We start from the raw sequence: 26831 nt of genomic DNA, 5'->3' as shown, positions 1-26831 counted from the left end.
CCTTGTTCTGAGCTGTACTGAACAGCCAAGGGGCTGCCAGCAAAGCTTTGATGGGTATTTCTTACCAGTAGGACAGCCTCAGCCCTCCACCACCTGACGCCAGCGTGGGCGAGGATGCGATCCCCTGAAATACGTGTCCCTGACCCAGCAGTGCTGCAGGGAAGCGTTTGCTGTGGGATGGGCTAACCCAGCAGTTAGCTTTCCCAGGCAAATCACAGCAAAATACTGCTGGACGTGGCACCTGAAAGCCCAGAGCTGGGGTTCCGGGAGACGCGTTACCCGGCCAAGGGCTTATAGCCCGTGCTGTCACAGCAAACCTTAAGAAATAAAAAAAAGCAGGAACTTCAGAACCGCTTGAGCCAACCCATGAACAAATAATTTTAATGTTTTTTTTGTTGTTTTGTTTTTTTTTCAGCAGACCGTAGTTTTCTCGGAGCTCCACAGTCTCCTCTCTTTGAAGTTGGACAGATACAGTAAACACAACAAATATATGATACAACCCATCACAGCTGGATTAAAAAAAATACACAAAAAATATAATACATAAAAAAAATGGATTTTTAACATTGTGGACTGACACAGCTCTAAAAATGGTGATCGTAACCCTGGTAAGCTTTACAAAGTCTTTAAAAAAATAAAACAGTACTTCATGTGAAATTCATAAATACACCGGAGGAGAATAGAGGGGCTGGGGGGGGAGTTGAGAAAGTGTCTCTGGGATCGTGGCTAAACCCCGGCCGGAGCCGTCGGCGGCACCGTGTGCAGGGGGTGCGGGTGGGCGCCCCCGGGCTCTGTGCAGGCGGGATGGAGGGATGCAGGGATGGAGGCGCAAACCGGTCCAGTTAACGAAGAGCTTCATCCCCCATCGGGGCTGGGAGCAGGGCACACCTGTGTTTTATGGCAGGGGAGTTTTGAGTTTTCATTCCCAGAGTTTTAGATCAGTGAGTTAAACAAAAGAAAGAAAAAGAACCACGAAACAACAAACATGCTACATATGAGAACTCAGCCAGGCAGCGCCGGCACAGCCCTGCAGTGGGATGCCGGTGCCTTTCCCTGGATTTTTTTCCCTCTCTCTTCCCCCCTGCTCGGCCACCCCTGTTCGCTGCGGCCGCCTCCATCCATCCCCACCGCCGTGTCCTTGCCCAGGTGTGGGGCCGGGGTGGCTTCTCCCAGCAGCGAGTGGGAGTCCCCACGCCTCGCAGGACATGTGGCATCGTGATGGCAGCCAAGGCCCTTTTCTGAGCTCTGGGGTTGCTCCTGCTCCTCCGCACCCGACAGCATTAAGCCTAAACCCCTTCTGTCCCCCGATCCCAGGCTCCAGCACCCTTCAAACCACTCCTACCCTCCTGCAGCACCTGGCTCTGCACCTCTCACCGCCTTCACTCCCCCACCGGCACAAGACACCTGGCCAGACCTGCCCATCTTGGGCTCCCCGTCCCCCTGCTGCCCTCCTGCCACCCTGCTCCGTGCCACCACTGCAAAGCTCAACCTCTGTCCCTCTGTCCCTCCTACGCCCTGGGGATGCTCCCCGTGGGCTCTGCCCTTGCAGCCACCGCCTCGGGATGGGGCACGCTGCCTTGGCTTATGTTGGGCTGCAGCCGCAAAAATACCTCCAAGCAGACCCAGTCCCCTGTCCTGACATCGCTCCTGTCCTCTGTCCCCTCTCTCCTCAACTCTGCCCGCTTGCAGCCTGGCCCAGCATTGCACAACGTGCATCTCCCTGCACGAGCTGCTTCCCTGGCTGCTTCCCGCGGGATGCAGGTGAGCGGCTGGAGCAGCTGAAACCAGAAGGGTCAACACAGAAAAAACGCAAAAGGGGGAGGGAGAGATGGAAAATGTATATATGCAAAGTAAAATCAGGCAAATCCACCCTCACTGCTCTCTCCTCATTACTCCTTGACAAGTGACCACAGAGGGGTACATTTAGCCTGGGCCACCCCCGAGTGCAATCCCTGAAATCACACACAGAGCTCAGGGGATCCTGCTGCCACATTAAAAACGAGCCTCTTGTCTGCCGCGACCCCAGAGAGATGGAGGCAACCCCACGCCCTCCCTACACACACCAGCTCCCTGTGCCCCACAGTTTTGCTGCATGGCTGACCCGGCTGCATCACCTCCTCCGGTCACTGGCATGATGGGGGTGGCAGGGAAGCAGGTCCCAGACACCACAGAGGGGCATAATCCCAATTACAAGCATGGTGTCTTGTTAAAAAGTATTAAAAAGCATTTTAATTTAAAAAAAAAAAGAAAAAAAGAGCCCTCAAAAAAATGGTTTGCATCGTCGATGCCCTCCCACCTTGAGCGCTGCCGGTTCCCGGCACCCCAGCCAGGCACGGCGAAGGAGCATCCGGGGTGCTGGGCCCTGGGGGGGCTGCGGCAGCATCCCCCTCCGCCACCCTGCTCCTACCTGCTCCCACCTCGGCACATCCATCCCCATGTCCCTGCCGCCACCAGGGCTCTGCCGGGCAGCACCGGTGCCACGGCCGCTGCCATGCCAATCGCTTTGGGACCAGACCTGGCGCGACACCATGTCCTCCAGCCCGTCCGTGCTCGCTCCTCTCCGCTCGAGACCGGGACCACATCTGAGCAAGGGGTGGGGGCGAAAGGAGGGGGGGGGTTGTCCTCCGCTCCAACATCCCGCTGCTGACGGCGGCACGGCGGGCTCCCGGCCATCACCAGCAACACCGAGGGCCGGTCTCTCCCCATCCAGCGCCGGACACGGGTTTCCTTCTCCCTACGTTTCCTTTCCCATTCTTCTTTTTTTTTTTTTTTATTTATTTAAAAAAAAAAAAGAAACTGTTCCTAAGTAGAAAACATCTGAGATCGCAAGTCAGTCTTTTTTGGCTATTGTTTTTCTTCCTCCTCCTCCTCCTCCTCTCTTCAAATGACTTCTCACGAGGCAACGGGCACGGGTGGCTTTTCTGCACGGCCCCCTCCCTCCCCTGCGCACCTCTCGTGCCCCCGCCCGTCCCCGAGGGCCCCTAGTCCTTGACCAACTTGTACACGTGGTGCTGGGCGCCGTGCTCGCTGGTGGAGACCTCGAAAACGAAGGCTATGCAGAGCAAGGTTTCCTGGGTATCCCTGTTCGTAACAACCTGCGGCAGAGCAGAGAGTGCGTTAGGAGGGGGCCTGTGACCACCGGGAGATGCTGTTATTCGAGGGACAGCAGGGGCTCAGGCACAGACATTTAAATTGCACCATGAAAAATTCGCTACCTGTTATTTGGGGTGTTGCACAGGCTCAGACACAGCCAATTTAACTGCACAAACAAAAATATGCTACCCATTTTTTGGGGGGGGGCTGGGGGTGGGGTGTGCATGTTGCACAGGCTTGGGCACAGCCACTTTATTTGCACCACCAAAAATTTGCTACTCATTATTTGGGGGGGGGATGCACAGCCTCAGGCACAGGGGATTTAATTGCACCACCAAAAATCTGCTGTCTGTTTTCTGGGGGGTTGCACGAGCTCAGGCACAGCCAGTTTATTTGCACCAACCAAAACTGTGCTACCCATTTTTGGGGGGTTGCACGGGCACCAACACAGCAGGGATGGTAGGGTCAGTGCAAGTGAGGGCTCCACATTCCTGGTGGGAAACGCTCCCTGGGAAAGGAGGGGAGGTACCTGCAGGATGGTGAAATTCTCCAGGACGCTGTTCATCATGTACTTCTCCGGGAGGTGCTTGAGTTTATGGATGAAGTTGATCATGTACTCGCACATGGGAGACCGGTGGATGCGGTAGACGAACCGGCCGTTCTCCAGCCGTGCGTACTCCGTCTGCAGAGGACAGCAGAGTGAGCAGCCGCCCCATGGGAGCAGAAACACACAGGGGACGTGGGCACGGGGGGGGCGCTGGCCAACTGGGACATGGTGGAGATGTCCTCTCCGCTCCACCCATGGGACAAGCATGCACCCACATGCCCTGCACCCAGCTCTGGGGCTTTCTCCATCCTGGGACCCGTGGTGGACCGTTCCCACCCCTTCCCAATGCAGCAGGACTCACCTCCACTTTCTCCACGACCTGCTTCCCAAAGGAGCACACCTTGGTGGAGACCGTGATGGTCATGTTCTCTGCACTGCTGTACTGGCTGCTGACACCGTAGAAAGTCCCCGGCCCATCCTGGATCGTGCTGTTCAGATCCGCCTGGAGAGATGAGAGTGGGGAGAGGGTCCCGTTAGGTGCCATCACACCCAGCTCTTGACGGGCACAGGGGTCACTGGCTTATGGAGCTGCTCAGGACGCTCCCGCTCTGCCGGTGGGTTGCCCAACCTGCAACAAGCCCGTGGCTCAAGGACAACCCTCCCCATCCTTCCCCTCCCAGCATCGTACCCAAAATTTGACGAGGAAGAAGGAGTTCTGGGGCCCACGCTCATAGAGCTCCTTGAGGCCACCTTTCTTCTCGGGGAACTTGTCATAGATCTGGCGGATGTCCACAGCCTCCAGCAGCGGATCGCTGTACGAGGGGTTCGTCTGGCCGATGTGCACAAAGAGGTGTTTGCTGTACTGTAAGGACCGGGGCGGGGAAATTAAAACGAGCGGTCAGATGAAAGGACAAGATGCCACCAAGCACAGGGATGGGCGCCATTCCACCCAGGTGGTGGGGACACGGAGGGGACCGTTACCGTTTCGGCGTCCCGCGGCACCTCCATGAAGGCGGAGTACTCGAGGAGCCGGAGCTTGGTGGAGGCGATGGTGCGGTCCTGCCAGACGGGCACGGCCGAGGCGGCTGGTGGGAGCGGAGCCAAGGGCTCATAACCTGGGGAGGGCACGGGGTGTGGGGGGGCAGCCGTGAGCCAGGGTGAGCCCCCCCTGCACTGCCGCGGCACTGCTGTCCTTACCGCATCCCCCACCCTCCCCTATCTCCCAGCATGGGGCTATTCCCACTGGGCGGCCAAAACACAGGATGTGCTGATCCCGCCCCTGGGTGGAAGGGGACGGCGGGGGGGGACACACAGCCGGGAGCGGTGGTGTCCGGCTCACCGTGGGGCTTCTGGCTGGGTTTAAACCCAGGTTTTTCCGCTGGCAGGGCTGGGGAAGGGAGCGCAGGTGGGAGGGTGGCACAGGAGAGGTGACAAATAGGACCTAGCAGGGGTGGTGCAGGGTCCCCTGCAAGGGGACAAGGACAGCACTTACTGGCTAGTGATGGAGGCATGGGTGGCTGGATGGGGTAAGCTGGTTGTGCAAACGGTTTAATGCTGGAAAACAGAGAGTGCCATTAGGTTAATGAAGCCCAGGTCACCCCAGCCCCTTGCTAAGCGGGGTCCTGCCCAGCACAGCAGTGGGGTCTTGTACTTACTCCTGAGAGGGTCCAGGCTGTCCTGGGATAGGCCCACTCCAAAACTGGGGGAACAGCACAAGGAAGAGTCAGGGGCTTCTGTCCCCTCCCCGCCAAATTCCCCTCCCCACCTGCTGCAAACCACAGGGAGCCCCCGACGCCCTCCTTGCATTGCCGCTATGACTAAGGGGCCACCAAACATCCCCCCCATCCCCTGTGCAGGTGGTGCATGGGGATCCGTGCCCCCACCCCCACCCCGGGGTGTCCCCATACGGGGGGGGCACGGGACTGTCCTCACCCTGGGGGCAGCAGAGAAGACGGCCTGAGGAAGAGGAGGAGGGGGGCTGAGCTTGTTCTGTAGGACGCTGGCCGACACGATCTGCGCGGAGGACATGGAAGCCATGCTCTGCAGAGCCTTATCCTTCGAGACCTGGTCCTGGAAGAGGACAAGGGGACAGGAGGGAGATGGAGGTCACATGGGCAGACTGAGACCCCCCCAGTCTGAGTGTGCCCGGCAGGTTTTGCAAAGCACGGAGATGGTTGAACAGCCTGGCCTAGGGACGAGGGCGGGTGGATGCCCCCCTCCCCAAATGCACCCATGTTAATTAATGCTGCTTTAAGGTTGCAAATGTCATTGAATCACAGAATGGTTTGGGTTGGAAGGGACCTTTAGAGGTCATCTAGCCCAAACCCCCTGCAGTGAGCAGGGACATCTTAAACTAGATCAGGTTGCTCAGAGCCTCGTCCAACCTGGCCTTGAACGTCTCTAGGGACGGGGCCTCCACAATCTCTCTAGGCAACATGGGCCAGGGTTTCACCACCCTCACTGTAAAACATTTCTTCCTTATATCCTTATGTCCCCTGGGCAGGAGCTGCAGGGTCTGGAAAGTGTCTTCACTCCCCAGGGGACGCGAAGGGTTTAGCCCCTCTGCGGGAGAGGTCAATGGGGAACAAAAGGCATCACAAACTGAAGCTCAACTTACCAAGTTCATGGCCTGTCCACAAAAGAAAGGAAAAAAAAAAAAGGTTAGATAGTTGTGGGAGCCTGTGGGCACCGTGCGCACCCCACCTCCGCACCCCAAGCTGTGTATCCCTCACCCCGGCTCATCACCGCAGCCTGATTTGCGGAGCGAACCCCCCTCGACCTGGCTGCTCACCAGGGGATGCACATGGTGGGCACTGAAGCCTGGGCTTAAGCCTGCCAGCAATGGGATGATAAAGCCCCCCCCCACTATATTAGGGGGTTGCTGTGACCGGCCAGGCCTGCACCTTTGTTGGCTTTTTATATCTTTTACAGCCTTTACAACCTCCTCAGCAGCCCCCAGCACTTGCAGTCAGGGTATGGAGAGGAAGAGCCGCCTAGCTCCTGCCCTGCTTGGCAAGGGCACCTGCACCCCACTCCGCAAGGAAGACCCTGGGCACAGCCCCCCTATTCCATGTGTGCATTTATATAGGAAACCATTTATTTTCCCTTTTCCCTTTTGCTTCACAGGTCTCAGGGGTACACAGGGCAAGAGCAGAGGGCTCTGAGGTCTTGCCCGGGGCAGGACTGCTCCTCCAGCTGCACCGCCAGGACATGTGCGTGCTGGTCCCACCACACACCCTCTGTTTTCCCTCTGAACCTTCCTCAGGGATCAATCGCTTCACTTATTTTCACCTGCGGCAGGGCAGGAGTGTGGGCATGCAGCCACACGCCAGCAGCACTAACACGCACATGACTGCAGCTTAAAAATATATACATATACTGCTCACAGAAGGGAGTTTCCATTCAACAGGACAAGCGCTGGGTGAGGGCAGAGGGCTGCCTGTGCTGGGCTTTGCCTCCAAGTATGGCTGGGAAAGGATGTTTTGCATCCATGGTGTATTGCTTAGGGGGATCTCTGCCCCAGCAGCTCCCTGCCAGATTCCTGCAGGCAGCGTGGCTGGGGATGGAGAGTGCAGCCACGGACGCTGGCCTCCATCCCTGTACCCCTGGGGTCACTCCTGCCTCTGACTCCCCCTTGCCCGGTGCTGTGCAGCAAGGAAAGCCCACTTGATTTGATTTAATTTTATTTTATTTTTGTGCAAAGGCTTCTGCTGTTGCTGTCCCTGCCCTCCCTGGCTGTCCTTCTTGGAGTTGGGAGCTGGGTTTAAGACTGTACAAGCCCAGAGGAGTCTCCCATAACAGTTTTGGGTGCCCTCTCCTGGCTTTTCCCAGCAAACCAAACCCACTGGGGTGTGGGAGCCCTCCTGGCACCCTGCTCATGGGGCACCAGGGTCCCTGCTGAAGGGCTTTGGAGTGCATGGCTTGGAGGGCTCCCCGGCAGCATGAGCTGGGGGTCATTAAAGCTTTGGGGACAAAAATGCCAGAGCCAGCTCTGACGGTGGCCCCTGCTGCCAGCCTCAGTGCTGGAGACTTGGACACAGCACCCGGGACAGGAGGACGGGGACATGGGGAGCTGGCGATCCTTTTGGGACCCTGTGGTCACAGCATGGGACTAAAAGGTTTTTCTGGGCTCCCACAGCCTCGGCAAGGCAGCAGGTCCCCCCCTGGGTCCTGCCCAAGGAGATGTTCCCCGGTGTGATGGTGCAGGGATTAACCCACGAGCACCCTGGGCTGCACAGCCCAGCTGGGAGCCGGCTGACCCCGACAGGCAGTTGTGCAGTGGGGACCACTCCGTCCCCCACCTTGCACCGTGTGCGTCCAACCTGAGCAGGGCTCAGTTCTTCGGTGATGCCTCGAGTCCTGCCCACCCACCCCCCCATCATTACCCTCCCCACCACCGCCACGAAGCTCGGTGGGAACAGTTACGGACAGGTTAGTCGGGCTCCAGTTAGGAAGAAGGAAGGAAAGAAAAGCCAACCAGAGAAGAGAGGATGATCCAGTTTTTCCTCGCTCGGCTCCCTTGGGCCCTGGAACCACGGGCTGCCCCAGCACTGCAGTGCCCCCTCCCCAGCAGCACGGCCCCATCCAGGCCCGCTGCCCCCCACATCCCTGAGGCGCCACCTGGGCTGTACTCGGACCCTGGTACATCACAAGCCACCAGGCAGGCAGCCTGCAGGGACCCCCGGGATCCCCCTGCTTCTGCCCACATCCCACTGGCACTCGTCATGAGCGGGGCCAGGTCTCAGCTGTGGGGCGGGGCCCTCTGCACCCCTTGCTTGAACCTCACTTTGCCTTGCCAGATGCTCTGGGGGGGTCCTTCCACTCCTGGGAGAAGCCCTGATGGCCCAAAAGAGGGGCAGCCCTCATGCACCATCGGAGGAGGGTTTAAACCCCTATTTCCCCATGGCTGAGTCCTTGCCTGGGTGAAAGGAGGGGATTTGGCACCTAAATTCACCCTCCTGGGGGAGAGGGAAAGGCTCTGGTGTCCCCACCCAGCCTTTGAGCTGGACCTCCCCCTTGCACTTCTCTCCAAGCATCCCACAATGATGCCACTAAACCCATCTGGTCCCAGGAGCCAAGGGAGGGGGAAGAAAAATAAAACCACCAAAAAAGAGAGGTATAAAAGAAAGCAAGCGGCACACCGCAGAGCTGAGTGCGTTAGTCGTCAGCGGGCGGGGGGGCCAGGCGGGGCGGGGGCGGACGCGTACCTTCAGCTTGGACTGAATCTCACGAGATTTCCGTCGGGCAAGAACCTGCAAGTGGCTAGAGACCTGCAGAGAGAGAGCAGAAGGAGAGGGGGAACAGCAGAGCCGTCAACCAGAGGAAAGGAGGAGGAAGAAGAGGGGCTGCCCATGCTCACAGAGACACCGCCGCGGACACCTGGGCAAGGGCGCCAACGTACCTTGATGCCAACCTGGTACTCCCGCACCTTCTTCCGAGCTAGAACCTGTATGTGGCTGGACACCTAGCGCCCGCCACGCCATTCAGAAAGGAAAATACAGACAGCATGAAGATATGTTCCCCCTGCAAGGTGGGATCTTGTCCCTGGGGAAGGGAGCGCGGAGGAGGGGAGCGTGCGGGGCTGCTGGGGTGATGCTCCTGGAGATGCTGCGCGTCCTGCTCCTGCTGCGAGCTGGAGGGAGGAAAACTGGGGGGGACCCCAGCGTTATGCTGATTGATGCTGGTTTGTGTGGGGTGAAGCTGCTGCAGTTGGGGGGGGTGTCTGTGTTTACCGTTTCTCGGGGTTTCCCAGACAGACTGACCCCCCTAGCCCCTGTGAGCACAGTGATCTGCTGCTTGCACACAGTACTGAGGATACAGCCCAGCTGGTTTGGGGTGCCCCTGGGTTACCCCAGGCGGGGCTGCAGCAGGACTGCCGCTCCCAAGGGAGATCCAGGAGAGACCGGCTCATTCCCCCAGGGCTTCTGCTGATTTTGCAGGTGGGAAAGGTGAGAAGAGAGCTCTTTTTTTGTGTCCAGCAAGATCCAAAGAAATGGGGCTGATGTACAGGCAGGAAAGGCGCAGGATGGCTGGGGTGCCTGCTCTGGGCCCCAGGCAGAGTGGGGGTCCCTGTACCCATGGGGTACCAGGGCTGATTTTGGCAAGAGTCTTCTCCCACCAGTCCAAGAAGGGACATCAGGCTGTCCAGGACACAAGTGCACAGAGGGGACAATGCCACACGCACTCTCCCCTGTGCCTCCAAGTGTCCCCTGGAGAATCAGTTTTGCTGAGTGCCTCATCCTTTCCCCCATGGAGGGGTGGCCCAGGGGGTCCAGTTAAGGCTTTAAACCAGAAATAAATCACCACTCAGCACTGGTCTGAACACAAGGACGGTGGCCGGACTCTGGTCCCTCTCCCTCCAGCAGCAGTCCTGGAGGATGTCCCCACTAGAGCCTGGGGACCAGCGTCCCTCCCTTGCAGGGACTCGTGGCACAGGGCAGCCCCAACATAAGTGTCCCCATGCCCCAAACCCTCCCACCTCCCTGAGGTGGGAGAAGCACCCGCTCCCCAGCATCCTGGGCCACCAGCTCTGCCAGTACAGGCAGCACCACGGAGGGGAGGGAAGAGCCACCAGACGCGTGACAAACGGACATGTCCCATCGAGGGCTGCGGCAGTCGGGCCCTCAGACAGGTTGGGTCTCTGGCACGAGGATGCAGCGAGGGCTCGCAGCTGGGATGGATGTCACCCTGCCCACACACTGCAGGCAAAGGAGGACCACTGCATCCTCCCTGTGCTGCCAGCATCCCTTCCTGCGCACCGCCTGCCCTGGCACCTAACCTCGCGGGACAGCGAGGTCGGGGCAAGGGCTCTGCAGTACCTCCGGACCGCCACAGACCCGCCCAGCCTGCCCCCTGGCTGGGATGGGGGTGGCTTGCTCTCAGCCCCAGGGCTTTGGTGGGGTCTTCACCGTGGCGTCTGCCACAAGCACCGTAACGCCCTGGCAAAGGGCAGAGGTGGGAACGGTCTCCAGATCCAGGTGGAGCAGCAGAGAGAGATGCAAACAGACACACAGGCTGCTTGGATGGAGATTTTAGGGGCTCCTGCCAACCGTGGGGTGACCCCAGCCAGGCAGGGGGGCCTGGGTGCTGCCTGCCCCTTTACCTCGAATTTCAGGGCATCCCCCGATCAGGCTGGGACTGACCAGCCCCAGGGTGTTTGTGCTCACAGACGAAGCTCCTCGCAGAGGATGAGGGTCCTGCTGGCATTAACAGTGGCTCCAGGAGGAGACACAGAGGACAGGCGACGCAGCCGGACACCCCCCGGGCTTACCTGGCACCCCCCTCCCGCCTCCCACCACCCCTCCCAAGGAAAAAAAGCAGAGCGACGGCCTCACCTGCTTCCTCGTCCTCGTCTTCCCCGTCCGCAGCTTGATGTACCGGGCTATCAGTTCGTTACGACCTGCCGGCAGAGCCAAGGGGTCAGCCCCGGGGAAACGGGGGGGCCAGGGGCATGAGCCCCAAAAGGCACCTCCAACCCCCACCCCATCCTGGTGATGCTGGTCCTTAATGAGGCTGGTCCTTAATGAGGGAGGCACTGCCAGGAGATGGCGCTGCCATGACAGCTGTCTGGCCCGAGGGGACATCGGGGTGGCCTGAGGGGACACGGCGGTGGCCAGCCCCCCACCAGGCCAGCAGGACCCACCTTGTGGCCCCCACCCCACTGGGTTGAGCAGCTCCCAGACACAGGGGGCTCAGAGTGGGGGTGACAGCCACCAGGGACCCCTGCCACAGTGGTGTCCCCAAATTCAGGCAACCACGGACTGCCCCCCGCCCCACGCGAAAAACATCCCAACTGGAGCACCCCCAGGGAAGCCGATCAACCCGCTCCCCACAGCCTTTCCCACAGGGATCTTGGGGTGCCCCCCTGGCACCCCGCTTCCCATTTGCAAGCCGTGCTGGCCTTTCCACCAGTATTTCCTAACGTCCTGGGTCTAATTTGAAGCAGAAGTTGCTTTTGCGCCACATTTTAGGGGCCAGCTGTGGCCAATCTACGTTCAAACGTCAGAGCAGCTGGGAGCTTTCTTCTCCCGGCCCCAGCCCCGGCCCCCCCGCCGCCGCGCCCCCCGTGCACGGGGGCGGCCAGGCACGCCAGATTTATTTTAATGGACCAGATGGTCGCGGTTGGAACTTGTCGAAATGCCCTTGGAGCGGGTTTCGGCTTTAAAAAAAAAAAATCTCTCTAAAAAAAATATATTCCCCCGCCCCTTCCACCCTGGCCAGCCCCCTCCCAGCCCCGAAGCAACTGGGCGCTCCCGGGGGGGGGGACGACACACACATGGGAACAGACAGGGCCAGGTGCTGTGCGGGGACGGCTGCGCCTTGGGGTGCCCATGCCGGGCAGGAGCTGCTGGGTTGGCAGCCAGGGCCACCGTGGGTCCCTGCACCCCTGGAAATGAGGGCACCCCTTGCATGGCCAGGGTGGCACCCCCGTGCTCCCCCAAAGCACCGAGCGTGGGTCCCATCCCTCCTGCCATCCCCAGCCTGCGCTGGCTCCTTAGCCTCGTTAGCACCTAATGAGGGCCAGGGTGTTCTTTTAAGCCCAGGTGAGATGATGCCTACAACAGGGTGCTGCCAAGGGGTATGGGTGGAGGGGACGCCAGTGCCGAGCCCCAGCACAGGGGTACGCCTTCACCGAGTGCTGCAGCATCGTCCTTTGCACACCTACTCCCAAGTCCCATCCCCTCCCTCCCCATACCCAGCCCTTGGGAAATAAATCTGGGAAATAAATGCAGGTGCCTTCACATTCCCCTGTGGGGCAGTGCCAGCCCAGCACCCAGTGCCCAGCACCCAGTGCCCAGCACCGAGCATCTCCTGCACCCATCCTGCCTTGGCCCACGTCCTGGCCACCGCCCCGGGCTGCACCCTCGCAGCCTCCCCGCAGCCGTCCCCGTGCCCGCGCGCCCCGTCCCTGTCCCCCATGATTCACCCAGAACCGTGCCATTCCCTCTGAGAGGGCACGTACTCCTCCAAATTACCACATTCCCCAAATTCCTCTCCCCTGACACCACCACGTGAACCAGCTGGACAGGCTGGGTTAAAAATAACCTGGCGGGCAGCGAGCGAGAGCCAGGGCCAGCGTGCCCGGCCCGGCCCCCCGGCTCCCACCTGCTCCCAGGGCACGCAGCGCTCGCCCGGCCCCTTCGCTGCCCCCGCACCACTGGCATCGGTGGGGCACGGGCTGGCGTGGCCGTGGGCATCCCACGGAACCCCCCAAAAAGAGCTGGGTGGTGGGGTGTAACGGCACTGGCACACCTTTATGGGGGATGCCGGCATTGCCTGTACCGCCGGTGACCCTGGGGGTCCCAGTAACCGCGGCACCTCCGACGGGGGGTCCCGGGGATCCCGGTGGGGAGATACTGGGGAGGGTGGGGGGAGATGAAAGGCAGCCGGCGGGGGCCGCTGCCTCTTTAAGCAGCTGCCAGATGTCTCCGAAAGGCTGGAAAAACCGGTCGGGGCTCGGCGCGCTGTGCAAGGCCAGGCTCCCGGCGGCACTTCAGCTATTCCGGGAGAAATCCAAAAAATGCACCCGCTTGGGAAGCCCTGTGCTCCCACCCGGCTGCCAGCCCCAACGCCCTGGGTTGGGGTCCCCGGCAAGCGGGGTGGCACACGGAGCTGGCATGGGGTCGGGGACAGTGGCACAGTGCTCGCCACAAAGCCTTGTCCCCTTTGTCCCTCTCTGCTGGCAGCGGGTGAGCCACTGCCGGTGACGGTGGCATCCCAGGCGGGTGTATTTTGGAGGCTGGTGATGGAGATGCTTGTCCCTCATCCCTTCATCACCACGGGGTGACAGTAACATAGCAACCCATCCCCAGCTCTGAGGTCACCAGCCCTGGGAGTGACATCATGGGAGGCGGAGGGGAGGAGGAACCAGTCCCTACGCCGGCAGGGATGGGGACATCATGGCACCTTCCACTGCTCTTTGGTGGCACTATGCGCCCTGTGGCAGTATCAACCCCTGCCTGCATCAGCCATCCTCTCCCTCCCTGTTGTAGAGAGCCACCAAGACAGACACCAGAAACTAGGCTGAGGCCCCTCAAAACTCATCGCACCAGCGGGGCTGACCAGCCCCAGTGCTGCCGACAAAGTCACCGAAAGCTGAGCGGGGTGCCAGTGGCTCGGGGTGGGTGGGTGGCCCTTGCCACCGGGTGCTCCCCACCACGCGGTATAGTTGGGGAAGGTTTGGGGGCCGATGCGGAGGCACAGGGGAGCAGGAGGGCTGGCGCTGGCCCCGCAGTCCCGCGCCCGCTCCCTGCCCGCACCCGCTCCCCGAAGGCTTCACCAAACCAGTTGGTCCGGCAGGGCCGAGGGAGGGAGCGGGAGGGAGAGCCAGCGCAGAGGGAGGGGACGTGGGTCACTGCCACCTCCCTGGTCCAGCTCCACAATGCAGCTGGGGAAGCTGCTTTCGGGGTTGGGGGGGTGCTCGAGGGTGATGCCCGGGTGTGGTTTGGGACAGGAGGTTTTGCTTCACGCCCGGCCACCCCGTCCTGGCCGGCAGCGCGGTGCCCGGCCCGCTGCCTCCGTCCAGCCCCCATCACTCACCGTACATCTTGCCCTCATCCGAGAGGATGATTTTCCGCCGGCCGCAGGGGGGATAGATCGCCAGCGCCTCCTGGAAGCTCTGCTCGATGTCCGGACTCCACACGCCCTCGGCATCATTGTCCAGACTCTTGTCCATGCCGTCCTGGCCATCTTCCCGCCCCTCCCCGGGGCTGCCGCTGGCGTTCCAGCTGTTGGACGCTATGGTGCTGGCTGCTCTGGGCTCCGACCCCGAGCCCCCACGGACACACGACAACCTGCTGGGACACAGGGGATGCCCTTTAGACCCGGAGAACCTTGCTGGGGGTATGGAGCTGCAGTGAGAGCATAGTCCCAGCTCTGTTCCCGGTGCTCGCCCTGTCCCCACTCGCACCCAGGGCTCGGGGCAGCATCCCGGTGTGGGGCATCAGAGACACAAACAGGCTATGCTTGGGAGCAGAGCCATGATTTCCATGAGTACCCCCAAATCCAAGCCACAGGTGACCACCCAGGGCCCACCCAAATAAATTTTGGGAAGGAATCAGCCTGGATGCAGCATTATCTGTATGAGAAGCTTGGGCCCACGGTGCCCGTGGGTGACACCTTGGGACGGGGCAGCAGCAGCCCCGCAGCCTGTGAGCCCCAACCCCGCACCAGTAGCGGCTGCCGCCCAGCCGCCTCCTCGGGCAAGCTAGCACTGTAACTATCCCCAGCCCCAAAAATCCCCGCTCCGCAGCGCCTGGCAAAGGCAAAGCTGGGATTTGAAGGGAGACGCTGGGCGGCTCCAAGCCAGACCCTGCTAATGGGAACCAGGTGGCCAGAGCCCTCCGGCAGCCCTACCCCTGGCACCGGGAGAGGCCCCCTGCCCCGAGGATGCTCAGCCAGGGCCCTGGGCACTCCCCGGCTGGCGGGTGATGCCGGGGAGCCTTCAACCCTCCTCCTCCTCCTCCTCCTCCCTTTGCCCGGCTCCCGGCACAGTGTTTTGCAATAACATGTTTGGCGGCAGCTGCCGGCGGTGGGAGCGGAGAGGTGTCTCCTGCGCCGCCGCGCTTCCCGGACGGGCTGGGAGTGTACAAAGGTCTCCGGCGCAGACATCTCCTTTTAAAGGAACTGCAGCAGCCCGCTGGCTCAAGCGTGCTGCAAGGCCTTTTTTTTTTTTTTTCCCTTTTATAAAAAAAGAAACTTCTCCCCCCCCATCTCCCTCTCCCTCGCCGTGATGTGATGTCAGCCCCTCCGGTCCCCGCCGCCCGCCCCTGCCCGCCGTCCCCCCCGCCCGCTGCTCCCCCTCTTGCCGAGCACTGTGGCCAAATAAGGAGAACTGGATTGTAGGATCGAGCCAGCCGGCCAAGGGAGGGATGGCGGCAGCGGTGCCGGACGGGCCCGCGGCACCCCGAGTCCCGCAGCGGCCCGAGTTCCACGACACCCCGAGTCCCACGACACCCCGAGTCCCACAGCATCCCAGTTGTGCCCGCCGCTGGGGTGCTCCACGGGGGCAGCCCCCGGGAGGGATGTGTTGTCCAAACTGAGCGGGTGTAGGAAATGGGAGGGCGGGGGGACACCAGGACAAGGCGCTGGGTGGGGACGGCCCTGGCGGGGACCCCCCCCACTCCCCCCCTCCGCAGCCTAGTGAACGCAGCAGGGCTCTGTCCCAGCGTGGCGCCTACGACGGGGTGTGCGGCTGCCTCGGCCGGGTGCTTGAGCCCCGGCTGCACCATGGCAGCCCAAGACCCCCCAGCAGACCAGGACCCCCAGACACAGGGGAACCAGAGACCCCCCAGCTACATCACAGCAGCCTGAGACCCCGCAGCCCCCAGACCCCACAGTCCTGCAGTGACCCAGAGCCCACAGTGGCCTGGGACCCCCCAGCAGCCCCACGGCAGCCCAAGACCCGCCACCGCAGCTGCACCATGGCAGTCCCGCAGTGGCCTGGGACCCCGCAGCCCTGTGCCAGCCTGGGACCCAGCAGCGTCCCAGGACCCCGCAGCACCACGGCACAGCCATCAGCTCACCCCAAGAGGGGAAAGTCCCAAGAGCTGATGCCCGGGGGTGGCTTTACAGGGACCCACCAGACCCCCTGCCCTCCCCAACTGATGAGTGTTTTTGGAGCCAAAGGCAAAGCTATAGGGCCAAGAACAAAGCTATAGGGCTGAGAGCAAATCTATAGGGCTGGCTGCACCACTGCAGGCAGGATCCTGGAACAAGCAGCATGAGCAGTGTCCTGGGTCATCGTCCCCATGCCAGGCACTGCACGCACAGGCAGGGTGCCGGCTGCCCGCAACACCCTGCCTGCGGCACACGTCTCCCCCTTCCCCAGCAGCTCCCCCATCGCCCCCAGCCCCCTCCCACCACACTGCTCCCCCCCCCCGCGCCCCCGGCAGGGAAACCCCAGCCCAGCCTTTTCGGGGAAGCCGGGAGAGGAGGGAGGGTGATGCTGGGGCCCCAGCCAAGGTGTGAGGAAGCAGCTCCTCCTCCTCCTCCACCGAACCTGCTTTTGGCCAGGCCAAGACATTGGATTTCCTGGAGGGAGGGTGCAAGGCACCGCTCTGACGCAAGGCATGGCCAAGCGCCGTGCTCCACCCAGCCCTTACAAAACACCAACAACAGGAGCAATTAGGAAACCGGCATGGCTGGACGGCCTGCGGACGGACCGCCGGCCAGACCTGCTCCGGGCAGGGAGGGGACTGGGCCTGCCAGAAAACATGTCACCGGCTCCTGCCTCCCAGCTGCTCCCCAGGGAGCAGGGGGAGAAGCCCCCTCCCACAGTGTAGGCACCTCTGCAGGACTCGGGGACCCCAGGACCACCGGTTCGCAGTGGGGATGCTCGCTGGCACCCATACCGGGAGGGAGCCCCCGCACCCAGCTCACTCGCCCCTCTGCACCCTGCCTTTGCGGGGTGCCACCGACCAGCCCAAGGCGTGCTGGGGAGGGGTTGCAACCATGCGAGGTCCCCAGCGGGTGTGGGATGGGTGCCCACAGCGGGCAGGGGAGGATGCTGCCAGGGCCGCCCTTATCTCCCCACGAGGCCAAGGCTGAGATGGGGACAGCGTTCCCACGGCCTCACAGAGCTTGGCCCTGGCACCATGTGTGGGGGGCACGAGGGAGACCCGGGGCTTGTGCAGGCAGCAGGGCTGCAAGCAGCTGCCCACTTGGCAAGAGCTGCTGGGGGCTGGAAAGCCTGGAAAGGCAACAAGAAGCCTCTTTAAACCCTGCAAAAGCAAAGAGGAGGGTTGCAAGGAGGGAGAGGTGCTTGGGACATGGGTGTTTTGTGGTGGATAGGGGGAAGGGAATATTTTGGAGGCAGTGGCTGTGGTCAGAGCAGTGCAGTGGGCACCCTGCTGGGGCCAAACACGGGTGCCGAGGTCAGGAGTGGGGTGCTGCCGGGACCAGCACAACCAGCTGCAATAGGAATCAAGCTGGAGGTGTGCGGGGGAGAGGCCTCAGGGCTGGGAGCACAGGGATGTCGCTGCTCAGAGCCAAAGGCTGCGGGGCCATGATGTTGGCAGAGGTGCCCATCAGCCCCATGAAGCCCCCAGGTGGGGGGCAGCACCCTGCCCCCATCCCTGTCCCATGCCACCAAGCTGGGGGGAACGGTCTGTTCCTCTTCCCCAGCGCGCTCAGCCCCAAAAGTGTTGCCCCATCTCGCACACCACGAGGCATGGTCCTGGCAGCCCCCATGCTGCCACAAACCCATGTCCCGGCTGCACCAGGACACACAGCCAAGAACTCAGGCCTGCCCAAAGCAGCGGGGCGATGCCCCGCTGCCCACCCGGCCAAGCACCCCACCACGCCGCCCAGTCCTGCCTTGGCCAGCGTCACGGCACAGGGACCGATGCCTCTCACCACGCTCCTTGCTTGCCCTGACCGCCACTGCCCTCCCAGCTGGTCTCATGGTCAGTGGCGGTGTCACCCCTCCCTGGGCACAGCCCCTGCGGCTGCCGCTCTCTCACCCTGTGCAAACTGGGGGGAGGTGGCTATTGTCACAGCATCCCCCCCAAACCTCCGGGGAAGCAGGGCACGGCCATCGGCATCCACTGCACGAGGGGGCCTGCAGCACAGCGTGTCCCCAGCTGACACTGTCCGGGGGGACAAGGTGTGGGGCAGAGTGGTCCCAAGGTCTCCTCCATACCGGGCCTCCTCTGACCCACATCGGCGCAGCACCAGGACCCCACAGGACGATCTCCCACCATGCTGGGTACACTGGGGGGCCCCCATCCCACCAGACCCTGCAAAGGGAGCGATGGGATCTGGCTGCATCCCAGCTCCATCCCGCCTCCCCATTCTAGGGGCCTGGGGCAATCCAGCCCTCTTCCCTCCCCCCCCTGCACCTAGACCCCATGGCGAAAGGATAAAAGTTCACCAACAAGCCCAGGCAGGCACGGCACAGAGCGGTGCTCAGCCTCGCTCCGGCACAGGCAAAGTGCCGCCGCCCCGCCGGCTGCGCCTGCCCAGGCGGGGGGATGCGCAAGGCCACTGTCACCCCCTCCCCATCACCATGACTGGTGGCACCCACACCCTGGGGGCGATGGGGGAAAGGAACCCCCATCCTCCCTGGTGCTGAGCATGCACCCCCCCTACCAGGGCCAGCTCAGGAGGGGGGCTGGGAAGTCACCCTGGCCCCACTGCGGTGAGGTCCCTGGGGACAGCTCTCCTGCGGGGATGCCGAGAGGGGCTGCTCTGTCACGCAGCAGGCTCTGCAGGACCCCAAAGCCAAGGCTCCTGGGCACCCCAGCTCCTCCCTGCATCCTCCCAGCGCATCAGGGATCAGGGGATCAGCAAGAACATGGTTGGGGCTCCGACAGCAGGCATCCATTTGTAGGCAGGTCTCATTAATGTGCTCCTTGTCTGCGGCAGGAGAGCAGTGGCCGGGCACAGTGTCCCTGTGGCCACCTCTGCCCACCCTGTAACACGGCTGGGATCAGGGCTGGGAGAAGCACTGCCTGCACCATCGACACAGCCGCTGGCTCCAGAAAGCCCTTTAAAGCAAACCCAAAAACCTTGGGGCTCTCAGGGGACCCCAGCAAGGCCACAACACACCAGGGAAGATGCTGCCCTGTCCGCTGCCAACCCCAGCACCGTGCACAGAGCCCGGATGCTCTCGGCTCTGCCAACCATGACCCTACAGCACTTTTCTTGCAATAGCCAAGTGCTTTTTGCAGGAACCCCGTATCCCCAGCAGCTCGCCCGGGGATCCTTCGGGAACGCCCTGCCCCATGTCCTGCCCCAGTCCCTGTCCAGATCCATCGAGGGACACCGTCCCGGTTAGCACGTGGCTGTCCCAGGCACAACCAGCACCCATCGAGGCGGGCAGCAGCAGCCAAGCAAGACCTGGCTCGGCAGGGAGGGCACTGGAAGGAGGTTTGTTTACATCGCTCTCTCCTTCCAAACAGCTCTGGGGCTGCGGTGAGGGATTCCCCGGCTCGGGAAGGGAAGGACAGCTGCCCTGCTCCCTCCCACCCAGGTCTGTACCTCCCTGCTGGGGAGGACTGGCCATCTTCTCCCCAACGGGACCCCCGGCATGGGCTGGGGACCCAGGCGGTGGCAGAAGCCCCCATGCACCAGGCCAGCTCTCCGTGAGACAGCCCAACTAATTTCCTCCCTTCTATCGCTTCCTGTCCCTTCCGGCTTGGCGGGCGGCTCAGGAAGCAATCGGAGCGGGGAAACCACAGGAGGCCACGTGGCAGCATCCCACCGGGGTCTGCAGCACTGCTAGGGCTGCCCAGGGCATGTGCCCCCTGCTCCAGCTGGACCCCTGGAGCCAAAGGGACCCCCCAGCTCGCAGCAAAGCCCCGAGCCCCTGCCCAGCAGGGATGTGGCTGGTCCTTACTCAGCAGCACGAGGCCGAGGGATGCTCAGTCCTCCATCCCGAAGGGCCATGGGTGAAGGAGAGGGGAACTTGAGTGATTTGCTCAGAGAAAATTTGGGCAGGGAGGACAGAGGGGATCAAGCAAACCCCCTGAGCCCCACCAGCAGCCCCTCTCACTGAGATGCTCCCTCTTAACGGCAGAACCACGGGCGTACAAACCAACCCCTCCATCTCCTCCTCTTCCTCTGGCCCTGGCAGGCAGCAGAGCTGGGTTTTGGCTGCTGGAGGACCTGAGCCGGTTTTGCTCAAGCCTCCAGGCCCAAGACCTGAGGGCAGGGGACAGACGGACACCATAACCCGGCTTCCCTCCCTGGCCCAATTAGGGCCGCCCTGCCCTGCCAGGATGGGGCGTTTCACCCAGCAGTGCATAAATAGAAAGCTTTTGCAGCATTAATTGCTCTCTGCATTATGAAACGAGCTGGATGGAAACAACAGGGTTGGAGTCACCTGCCAGGGACGGGCCACCATCACAGCTGTCCCGTGACACCCCCAGCGTTGGTGGCTTGTGACAGAGGCAGTGCCAGGCATGGCACCCGCTGGGACCGTTGAATTCACTTTGCTCCTATGACAAAATACACCCATCCCAGGTTGCCTCCCACTGAACATGCCCTGTAGAGGAGCTCAGGGCATCCACCATGTCCCACGTTCCCTGGGACTCCCAGCACTGCTTGTCCCGAGGGGAAGCCAGGTACCCTGCCTGCCCTTGGACCCGCTCCTGGGAGGAGAAATGCCTCCACGGAGCAGTTTCGGGTACTGCTGACCCCATTTTAAGCCATTGCAGCAGAGCCAGGGAAAACGTCTTCCAGGGGACACCGGCTGCCAGGCGAGGAGGAGGAGGAGGAGGAAGGCTGCAATGCATTTCACACCCGCCCCCGGCCGCCTCCACCCCCGCAAAACCCAACCCTGCCCGGGGAGCAGCTGCGCCCGTTGCCCGTGCCGCGGCACCCGCGGGAGCCCGGGGCCAGCACCGCCACGCTCCCTAGCTGAGCGACCCGGAGGGGGAACTCAGCACGATGCGGGGATGCAAGAGCTGATCCCCCCACCCAGGCACCCAAGACACAAGGTGGTGGAGGGCCCCGGCCGAGACATAGAGACATCCCTGGCTGCCAGAGGCCAGGGCAAAATGTGACACGGCAATGCCACTCGGCCACTGTCACCGCTGCGAGGAGGCACGCTTCCCTGCCCTCCTGCCACGAGTTCACGAAGCTCGGGGCAGCCGCCAAGCTGAGGTCCTGCATTTAATGCAGGAGCTGCATGAGCAGGTACGCGCTGCCCCGCACAAACCGCATTGGCCATCTATTCCCAAAAAGGGATATTTCAGTCCAGCACCATTTCACTGTGTGCCATCACCCCAGACTGGGCCGGCAGGCAAACCCTCCCGCGTGCCGGAGCGCACCGGGTGCCCATGGCAGAGCATCGCCTTCTCCCAGCACCTCTTGTTGCTGCCCGAGCCGAGAGCTGGAAATGGGCACAGTGACTCCCGCTCCTGCAGATTGAAAAATTGCTCTGGAATCCTCGGGGAGGAAAGTTGCTAAAAATACATGAAGGCGGTATTCTTGGTAAAAGAAGGAGCTCCAGCAAGAAGCGTGGCCTAAGAGCGCCAGAGAGCCCGGCACGGCACGCTAGCCCCCCACCCGGTGCACTGATGCCCAAACAACGGAGCTGGACCCTGACCCTCCGCTCTGCGATGCTGCCTGGGCAAGGCTGGAAACGGGGCACATCAGCCACCCCACGCGAGAGCCGGAGCCCAAACGCATGCCACGCATGACCACAGGCGCTGGCGAGCATCAAGCAAGAACCAAGCGAGTCCCAAGCAAGCACCCTGCCCGACTCGTCTGCCAAGCATGCGGACAAGAAGCCGGGCAGGGAAAAAGCGGGGTCTTGCACCAGACCTTTGCTTTGAGACTACAAAGCACCCAGATCTTCCTGCTAATAAAAACCCGACGCTCGTTTGGGTCGGGGGCTCGCGTGTCTGCGTGCGGGTGTGCTTTTTCCTAAACCCGAATTGTCTAAGCTGGGGGGGGTGTTGGGGGGGAAAGGCTGGAGCTGGCTGCCTCTGGGGGAAGGGCGGGCGGCGAGGAGCTGGCATGGGAACGGCAGCCCATCCTCCACGCACGCCGCGCCGCTCCGCGTCTGTAAACTTTGAACATCTTCCGGAGAGAAGTTAGTGGCTATTGTGAACAGCTGGATCTAATTTTACGAGGAGCGAGGAGGAGACAGTCGTGGAGAAATAATAAGGCTTGGCGCTCCCAGGCGAGGATCCCCGAGCCCGGCCAACCCTCCTGCCTCCACCGCACCCCGCCGGGGGGAGCGCCGGCGAGACGGCCACGGGGAAACTGAGGCACGAAGGCTCAACCACATCCTGGGTCATGCAAACCGGGAGTCCAGGCGTCCAGGGCATCGTCCCTGTGTGTGTCCCTGGATCCATCGCCCCTCCAGCAGCCGGGGCATCAGCAGTGGCGCAGCTCTTCCCTGCGGTGGAAAGCCGAGCTGCCGATGCAGGGCCACCTCCTTGACCCACGGCAGCATCTTCAGACCTGGGGACCCCCAGCACTCGCTCTCCATGCTCATGGGCACCACGGTGTGACATGTCTCTCCGGCTGGCCACTTCCCAGGAGGCTCTGCCCACCTCCTAAAATTAGCTCCAGCTCTGCCATCCCATCCCCAGCCACCCCCTGCAGCCGGGGGAGCTCTCCCAACCCGTGCTCTGGGTCCGTGCTGATTCCCCCAGCGGCGAGGGGGAAGGGGATAAACCAGCCTCCTCCATCACTCGCATCTCGCTCACCAGCCGTGAGCCACCTGCAAGCAAGCACTTCCCAGCGTTATTTATTACAGGGTGAAGCACAGCCCTGAAGTGCACTGAAGTCACCTTCTGTGCCTCTGGCTCATAAGAGGATGGCCGATGATGAGCTCTGGGTCAGCTTTAGCCAGCTGAGACCCGGCACATCTCGTGACACACCCCGTGCCCAGCTGGAAGGCAACAGCAGCGTGAGCAGTGGGTTTTGGTGCCACCTCTGTCTCATGGCATGTAACAGGGGATGCTGGGGACATCGGGGCGGTGCATCCGTTTGGGACCAGGTGAGCAGACACGCTCCGGTAGGATTTGCACCGCCAGGACGGGATGTACTTTGTGGAATTGGACACTTGCATTTCTCCGGACCCTTTGCCCGCAGGATCCTGTCGGCTGTGTCAACACAGAGCCCTAGGCAAATGCCGTCCCCGCAGGGCTACCAACAGCCTCCCCCAGGGATGAGACCATGGGGTTCAAGGCCTGTCACCTCCGAAGGGCTCAGCCACTTGTGCTCACCACAAAACCCTGCAAAGAGCTGCACGGGGAGCCCAAAACTGCCCAGCACCACATGACCCCCTCTCCCCACCGCCACGGTCAGGCAAACGGCCATCCGGCACCACGAGAAGATTTTGCCAGGGCCCCTCGCTCCCATTTCACAGGCGGGGAAAACCAAAGCACCGGGAGTTGTAGCGGCGTGTCCAGACCCGTAGCAGGATCCGGCCGCACGTTATCACGGGGGGGGGGGGGGAGGGGGGGGGCCGCGTGCCCGCTGCGGGCTGGCGCGGGGCAGAGCCCCGCCGGCTCACCCCATCATTACCTTCCCTCCCTCCCTCCAAAAAAACATTTCATAAGCTTCCACGTGACGGTGGCAATAGCGAACGCCCACGCACTTCAGGTGCCTGCCCCGACCGCAACACGCAGGTGCCTGGGCTCGGCCACTGTGGCCCCCGGCACACTCCCGGCCCGGGCACCGACCCCAAATAACACCTCGGATGCATGGCTGAGAAGCTCGGAGCACGGACTGGCCATCTGGCAAATCCTCTGGGGATGGGAGCTCCCAAAATCAAAGGTATTTGGCATTATCCCATCCACCAGCAGCTCCTAAGGTGGTGCAAACACCATGGGAGCCCGGCCAAGCCCTTGTCATTGCTGTCAAGGATTTAATAAGAGATAGAAGCTCCTAGAGATGGGACATTGGACAGCATCCATCCTCTCTGATGACGGACAGAGGGATCCCAACCCCACAAAGAGCCCCGGGATGTCTCTTGCCACACAAATCCTGGCAGCACCCTTGGTTAGGGCTTTGCAGCCCATTCTCCTCTCTTTCCCTCCATCCTCCACTCCCACAGACGGAAGAAGAGGTAATAAGGCAGGAAAACACATTTCTTCCCCCTGCAAACAGCCCAAAATTGCCCATTTCCCCCTTTCCAGCCGCTGCATGCCCGCACCACTCCCACCGCTGAGCTCACCTGCCACCGGCCCCGTGCGCGCTGCGTGTTTGACAGGAGCTGCGCGGTTACTCGCCTTTTAATACATTAATTATAGCTGATTACCACTGCCACCCCCACCTCCCCAGAGCCGTGACCTGCTCACACACCACCGGGAAAAGGCTCCTTCCTTCGGCACAGTGCCGGGGCCCCAGGAATCGCCTCCCGACCCGCTCGGTGGTGGTAAAATGGGGATTAAATGGTGATTAAAAGGAGATGCTGTTCCTGGTATCATGATAAATAGTGACCCTACGTCACGGGAAATGGATGCAAGTCCTTTTTATTGATGGACGTAGAGGCTGGAGGGGGTTTTGCTTTGCAGGAGGGGGACGTTAGAGGTGGGATGGCTGCTAGAGGGTCCGTCTCTGCGCCCCTCTGCTCCCCAAAATGCCCCTGTCAAAGCATCCCCCCACTCCGAGCTGAGCCCTGACACCGTAGTTGCCCCGGTTGGGATGAGGGTCCTTGAAATACTCAGGTGCCACTTATGCAAGGCGGCTGGAGCCTGCCGCGGAGCCCGCCGCTTTCAAAGGGTTATTTTTGTTAGAAAAGCCAGCACAGTGCCAGCTGCGTGCCCGCCCTGGACAGGGAGCTGGGCGCCTGAGGTCCCGCAGGGACCAGGACGTCCCCCCGTGTCACCCAGCTGGGATGGAGCAGCTGCTCACCCCAAACCCATCCCCAGCCCCTTCCTGCAGGATCGCTGGCCCTGCAAACCCAAACAGGGCCAAATCCAGCGCCTTCTCCCAGTGGGACACTCATGCCTGTCCTCTCCCATGGGGAAGTGCTGGGAACACCGCTCGGGCAGTGCTGCAGTGACCATCACCTGCCCTGCCGGTGGGGTCCCAGCCCCACCACCCCCACCCATTTCTCCCCCAGCTTCACCGTTGGGTGACCTTGGCAAGCCCTTGTCCCCAATCTGCTTTGGGGACCCTCTTCCTCCCATCCCATGGGGGAAATGATCCACCCTGAAAGCCGGGTGTGGGGAAGGGGTTCTGGGGCCATGGAGGCCCCCAGGGACAGCGGGTGCATGGCGGGGGGGCATCACCCAATTCTCCACCCATCATCACGAGCATCCCAAAACCAAGCAGGGGGTGGCAGTCTCGCTGGCAGGGCCCCCCAGGGTGGCTGGGCAGTGCCAAAGCCCTGACTCACGGCGTGCACGTACCCGCGCGGGGTAAAGCGATAGGAGGGGAGAGAGGACGCCGGAGCCCAAAATACCCCGGCGCGCCTGACACCGGAGATTATCGCTTCGCCGGTGGGACGGTCGCCTGGCCCGCCTCGCCCCGGCTCCCTGCAAAGCACCAAAACCCCCCAAAACCTCTGCCCTCGCCTCTTCCCCTGACACTCTGTGCCAGCCACGCAACAGCAATGGGGGGCTGCAGGGTGCCCGCTGCCCCAGCAAGGCCTCTGGTACCATTTCCAGTTGTTTTTTTCCCCAAAATATGGGTTTTTTTTTCTCAGCTGCTACAGGCCAAACATGTTGCATAGGGCCTGAGCGGTTTCGGGGGGCGGAGGCGGGCGGCACTGTGAGGGCTTGGCCTTATTTTCCTTCCAAGGGGGATCGGGGAAGGAGAAAAAAAAAAAACAACCACCCCAAACCCAAGGAGGGTGTAAAAATAAAATAATAATAATAATAAAGATGACACACTGCTGAAAATTATACATCTAATTGCTGCCTCGTTAGCAATGCGCCCCTATGACGAGGCACAAAGTGTTTAGCATACAGTCAGCGTATGGTCATCCCCTACATGCGTGTGACACACATGTAACGTGACACGCGTGTGGCCCCCACCCCCCACCCGGGGGACCCCCACCCGCCCCCAACCCCGGCCCCGTTTCCCGGGGGGCTTCGCCCGGCGCCCGGAGGCAGGCGGGAGGGTTTCGCGCTTTCTATAACGCCTGGCGCCCGCGCCCTACACGCTCCGACGTATGGGCTATAGGGTACACAAGGCCTCTTTGTAACCCTATAGCCCGCCGCGCACCCCGGGGATGCGCCGCACCGGGGGGGACCCGCCAAGGGGCCGGGGAAGGGGGAGGCAGCGGGGCCCCGACGGGGTGGGAGCCTGGGGACCCGACGGGAGGGCTTGGGGACACCTTGGGGACACCCACACACACACACCCCCATCGCGGGGGGGAGAGGCGGGGGAGCCCCGGGAGGGAGGTACCGGCTGTCGGCGGGGGGGAGGCTGGTGCGACCCCACCGCCCCCCACCATCCGCCGGAGCTCAGTTTAGCCGGAGGGCTGCGGGCCGGGAGGAAGGAGGCGCCGGAGGAGGAGGAGGAGGAGAAGGAGGAGGAGGAGGAGGAGGAAGGGGGGTTGGGAGGCTCTTCCCGGCCAGCACTTACCTGCTCCGTGCTCCGGAGGGGCTGGGCCGGCCGCGGGTGCCGGGACCGGGGCCGGACCGGGGCCGGACCGGGGCCGGGGCCGGGGCCGGGCCGGGGCGGGCGGCAGGAATGCGGGGAGCGCGGCGGGCTCCCGGGTCCGCGCACGGAGCCAGGCGCAGGGACGGGAAAGTTTATGCAAGGGAGGAGCAGAAAG

At 62.1% G+C, this 26831-nt stretch overlaps 1 protein-coding gene and 1 long non-coding RNA gene across 7 annotated transcripts in view; one reads left to right on the top strand and one right to left on the bottom strand.

The window, feature by feature from the left end:
- Positions 1-503, top strand: part of LOC135316948 (uncharacterized) — a 3258-nt gene extending 2755 nt beyond the window's left edge. The window contains exon 3 of the long non-coding RNA XR_010376134.1: positions 416-503. This is a non-coding gene — a long non-coding RNA (uncharacterized LOC135316948). The remainder of the gene's footprint in view (positions 1-415) is intronic.
- TEAD3 (TEA domain transcription factor 3) lies at positions 355-26831 on the bottom strand. 6 transcript variants are annotated; one of them, XM_064472267.1, is made up of 14 exons: positions 26639-26831; positions 14180-14436; positions 10975-11039; positions 9042-9104; positions 8848-8910; positions 6258-6269; positions 5573-5710; positions 5296-5339; positions 5133-5194; positions 4622-4755; positions 4329-4502; positions 4002-4142; positions 3623-3775; positions 355-3095 (listed from the first exon to the last, which is right to left on the bottom strand). In XM_064472267.1, the coding sequence occupies exons 2-14, from the start codon at positions 14313-14315 to the stop codon at positions 2982-2984; spliced, it is 1299 nt and encodes a 432-aa protein (XP_064328337.1). In that variant the 5' UTR covers positions 14316-14436; positions 26639-26831; the 3' UTR covers positions 355-2981. The 6 variants fall into 6 exon arrangements, with proteins under 6 accessions (XP_064328337.1, XP_064328338.1, XP_064328334.1 ...); XM_064472268.1 differs by having other exon boundaries at positions 14180-14433; XM_064472264.1 differs by lacking the exon at positions 26639-26831 and adding an exon at positions 19622-19708 and having other exon boundaries at positions 14180-14433.

This window comes from Phalacrocorax carbo, chromosome 23 (genome assembly GCF_963921805.1).
Source record: "Phalacrocorax carbo chromosome 23, bPhaCar2.1, whole genome shotgun sequence".
Classification (NCBI taxonomy): domain Eukaryota; kingdom Metazoa; phylum Chordata; class Aves; order Suliformes; family Phalacrocoracidae; genus Phalacrocorax; species Phalacrocorax carbo.
This window is presented reverse-complemented; position numbering and strand designations above follow the sequence as displayed.

Bases quoted from the DNA above. Each gene is read 5' to 3' on its own strand.
- TEAD3 (XM_064472264.1), bottom strand. From the start codon at position 19,707: ATGGGGGCTTCTGCCACCGCCTGGGTCCCCAGCCCATGCCGGGGGTCC. The intron at 9,105-10,974 runs GTGAGGCCGTCG...GGCGGGCGCTAG, and splicing joins AGACGAGGACGAGGAAGCAG to GTGTCCAGCCACATACAGGT. The intron at 5,340-5,572 runs GTGAGGACAGTC...CTGTTCCCCCAG, and splicing joins TCTTCTCTGCTGCCCCCAGG to TTTTGGAGTGGGCCTATCCC.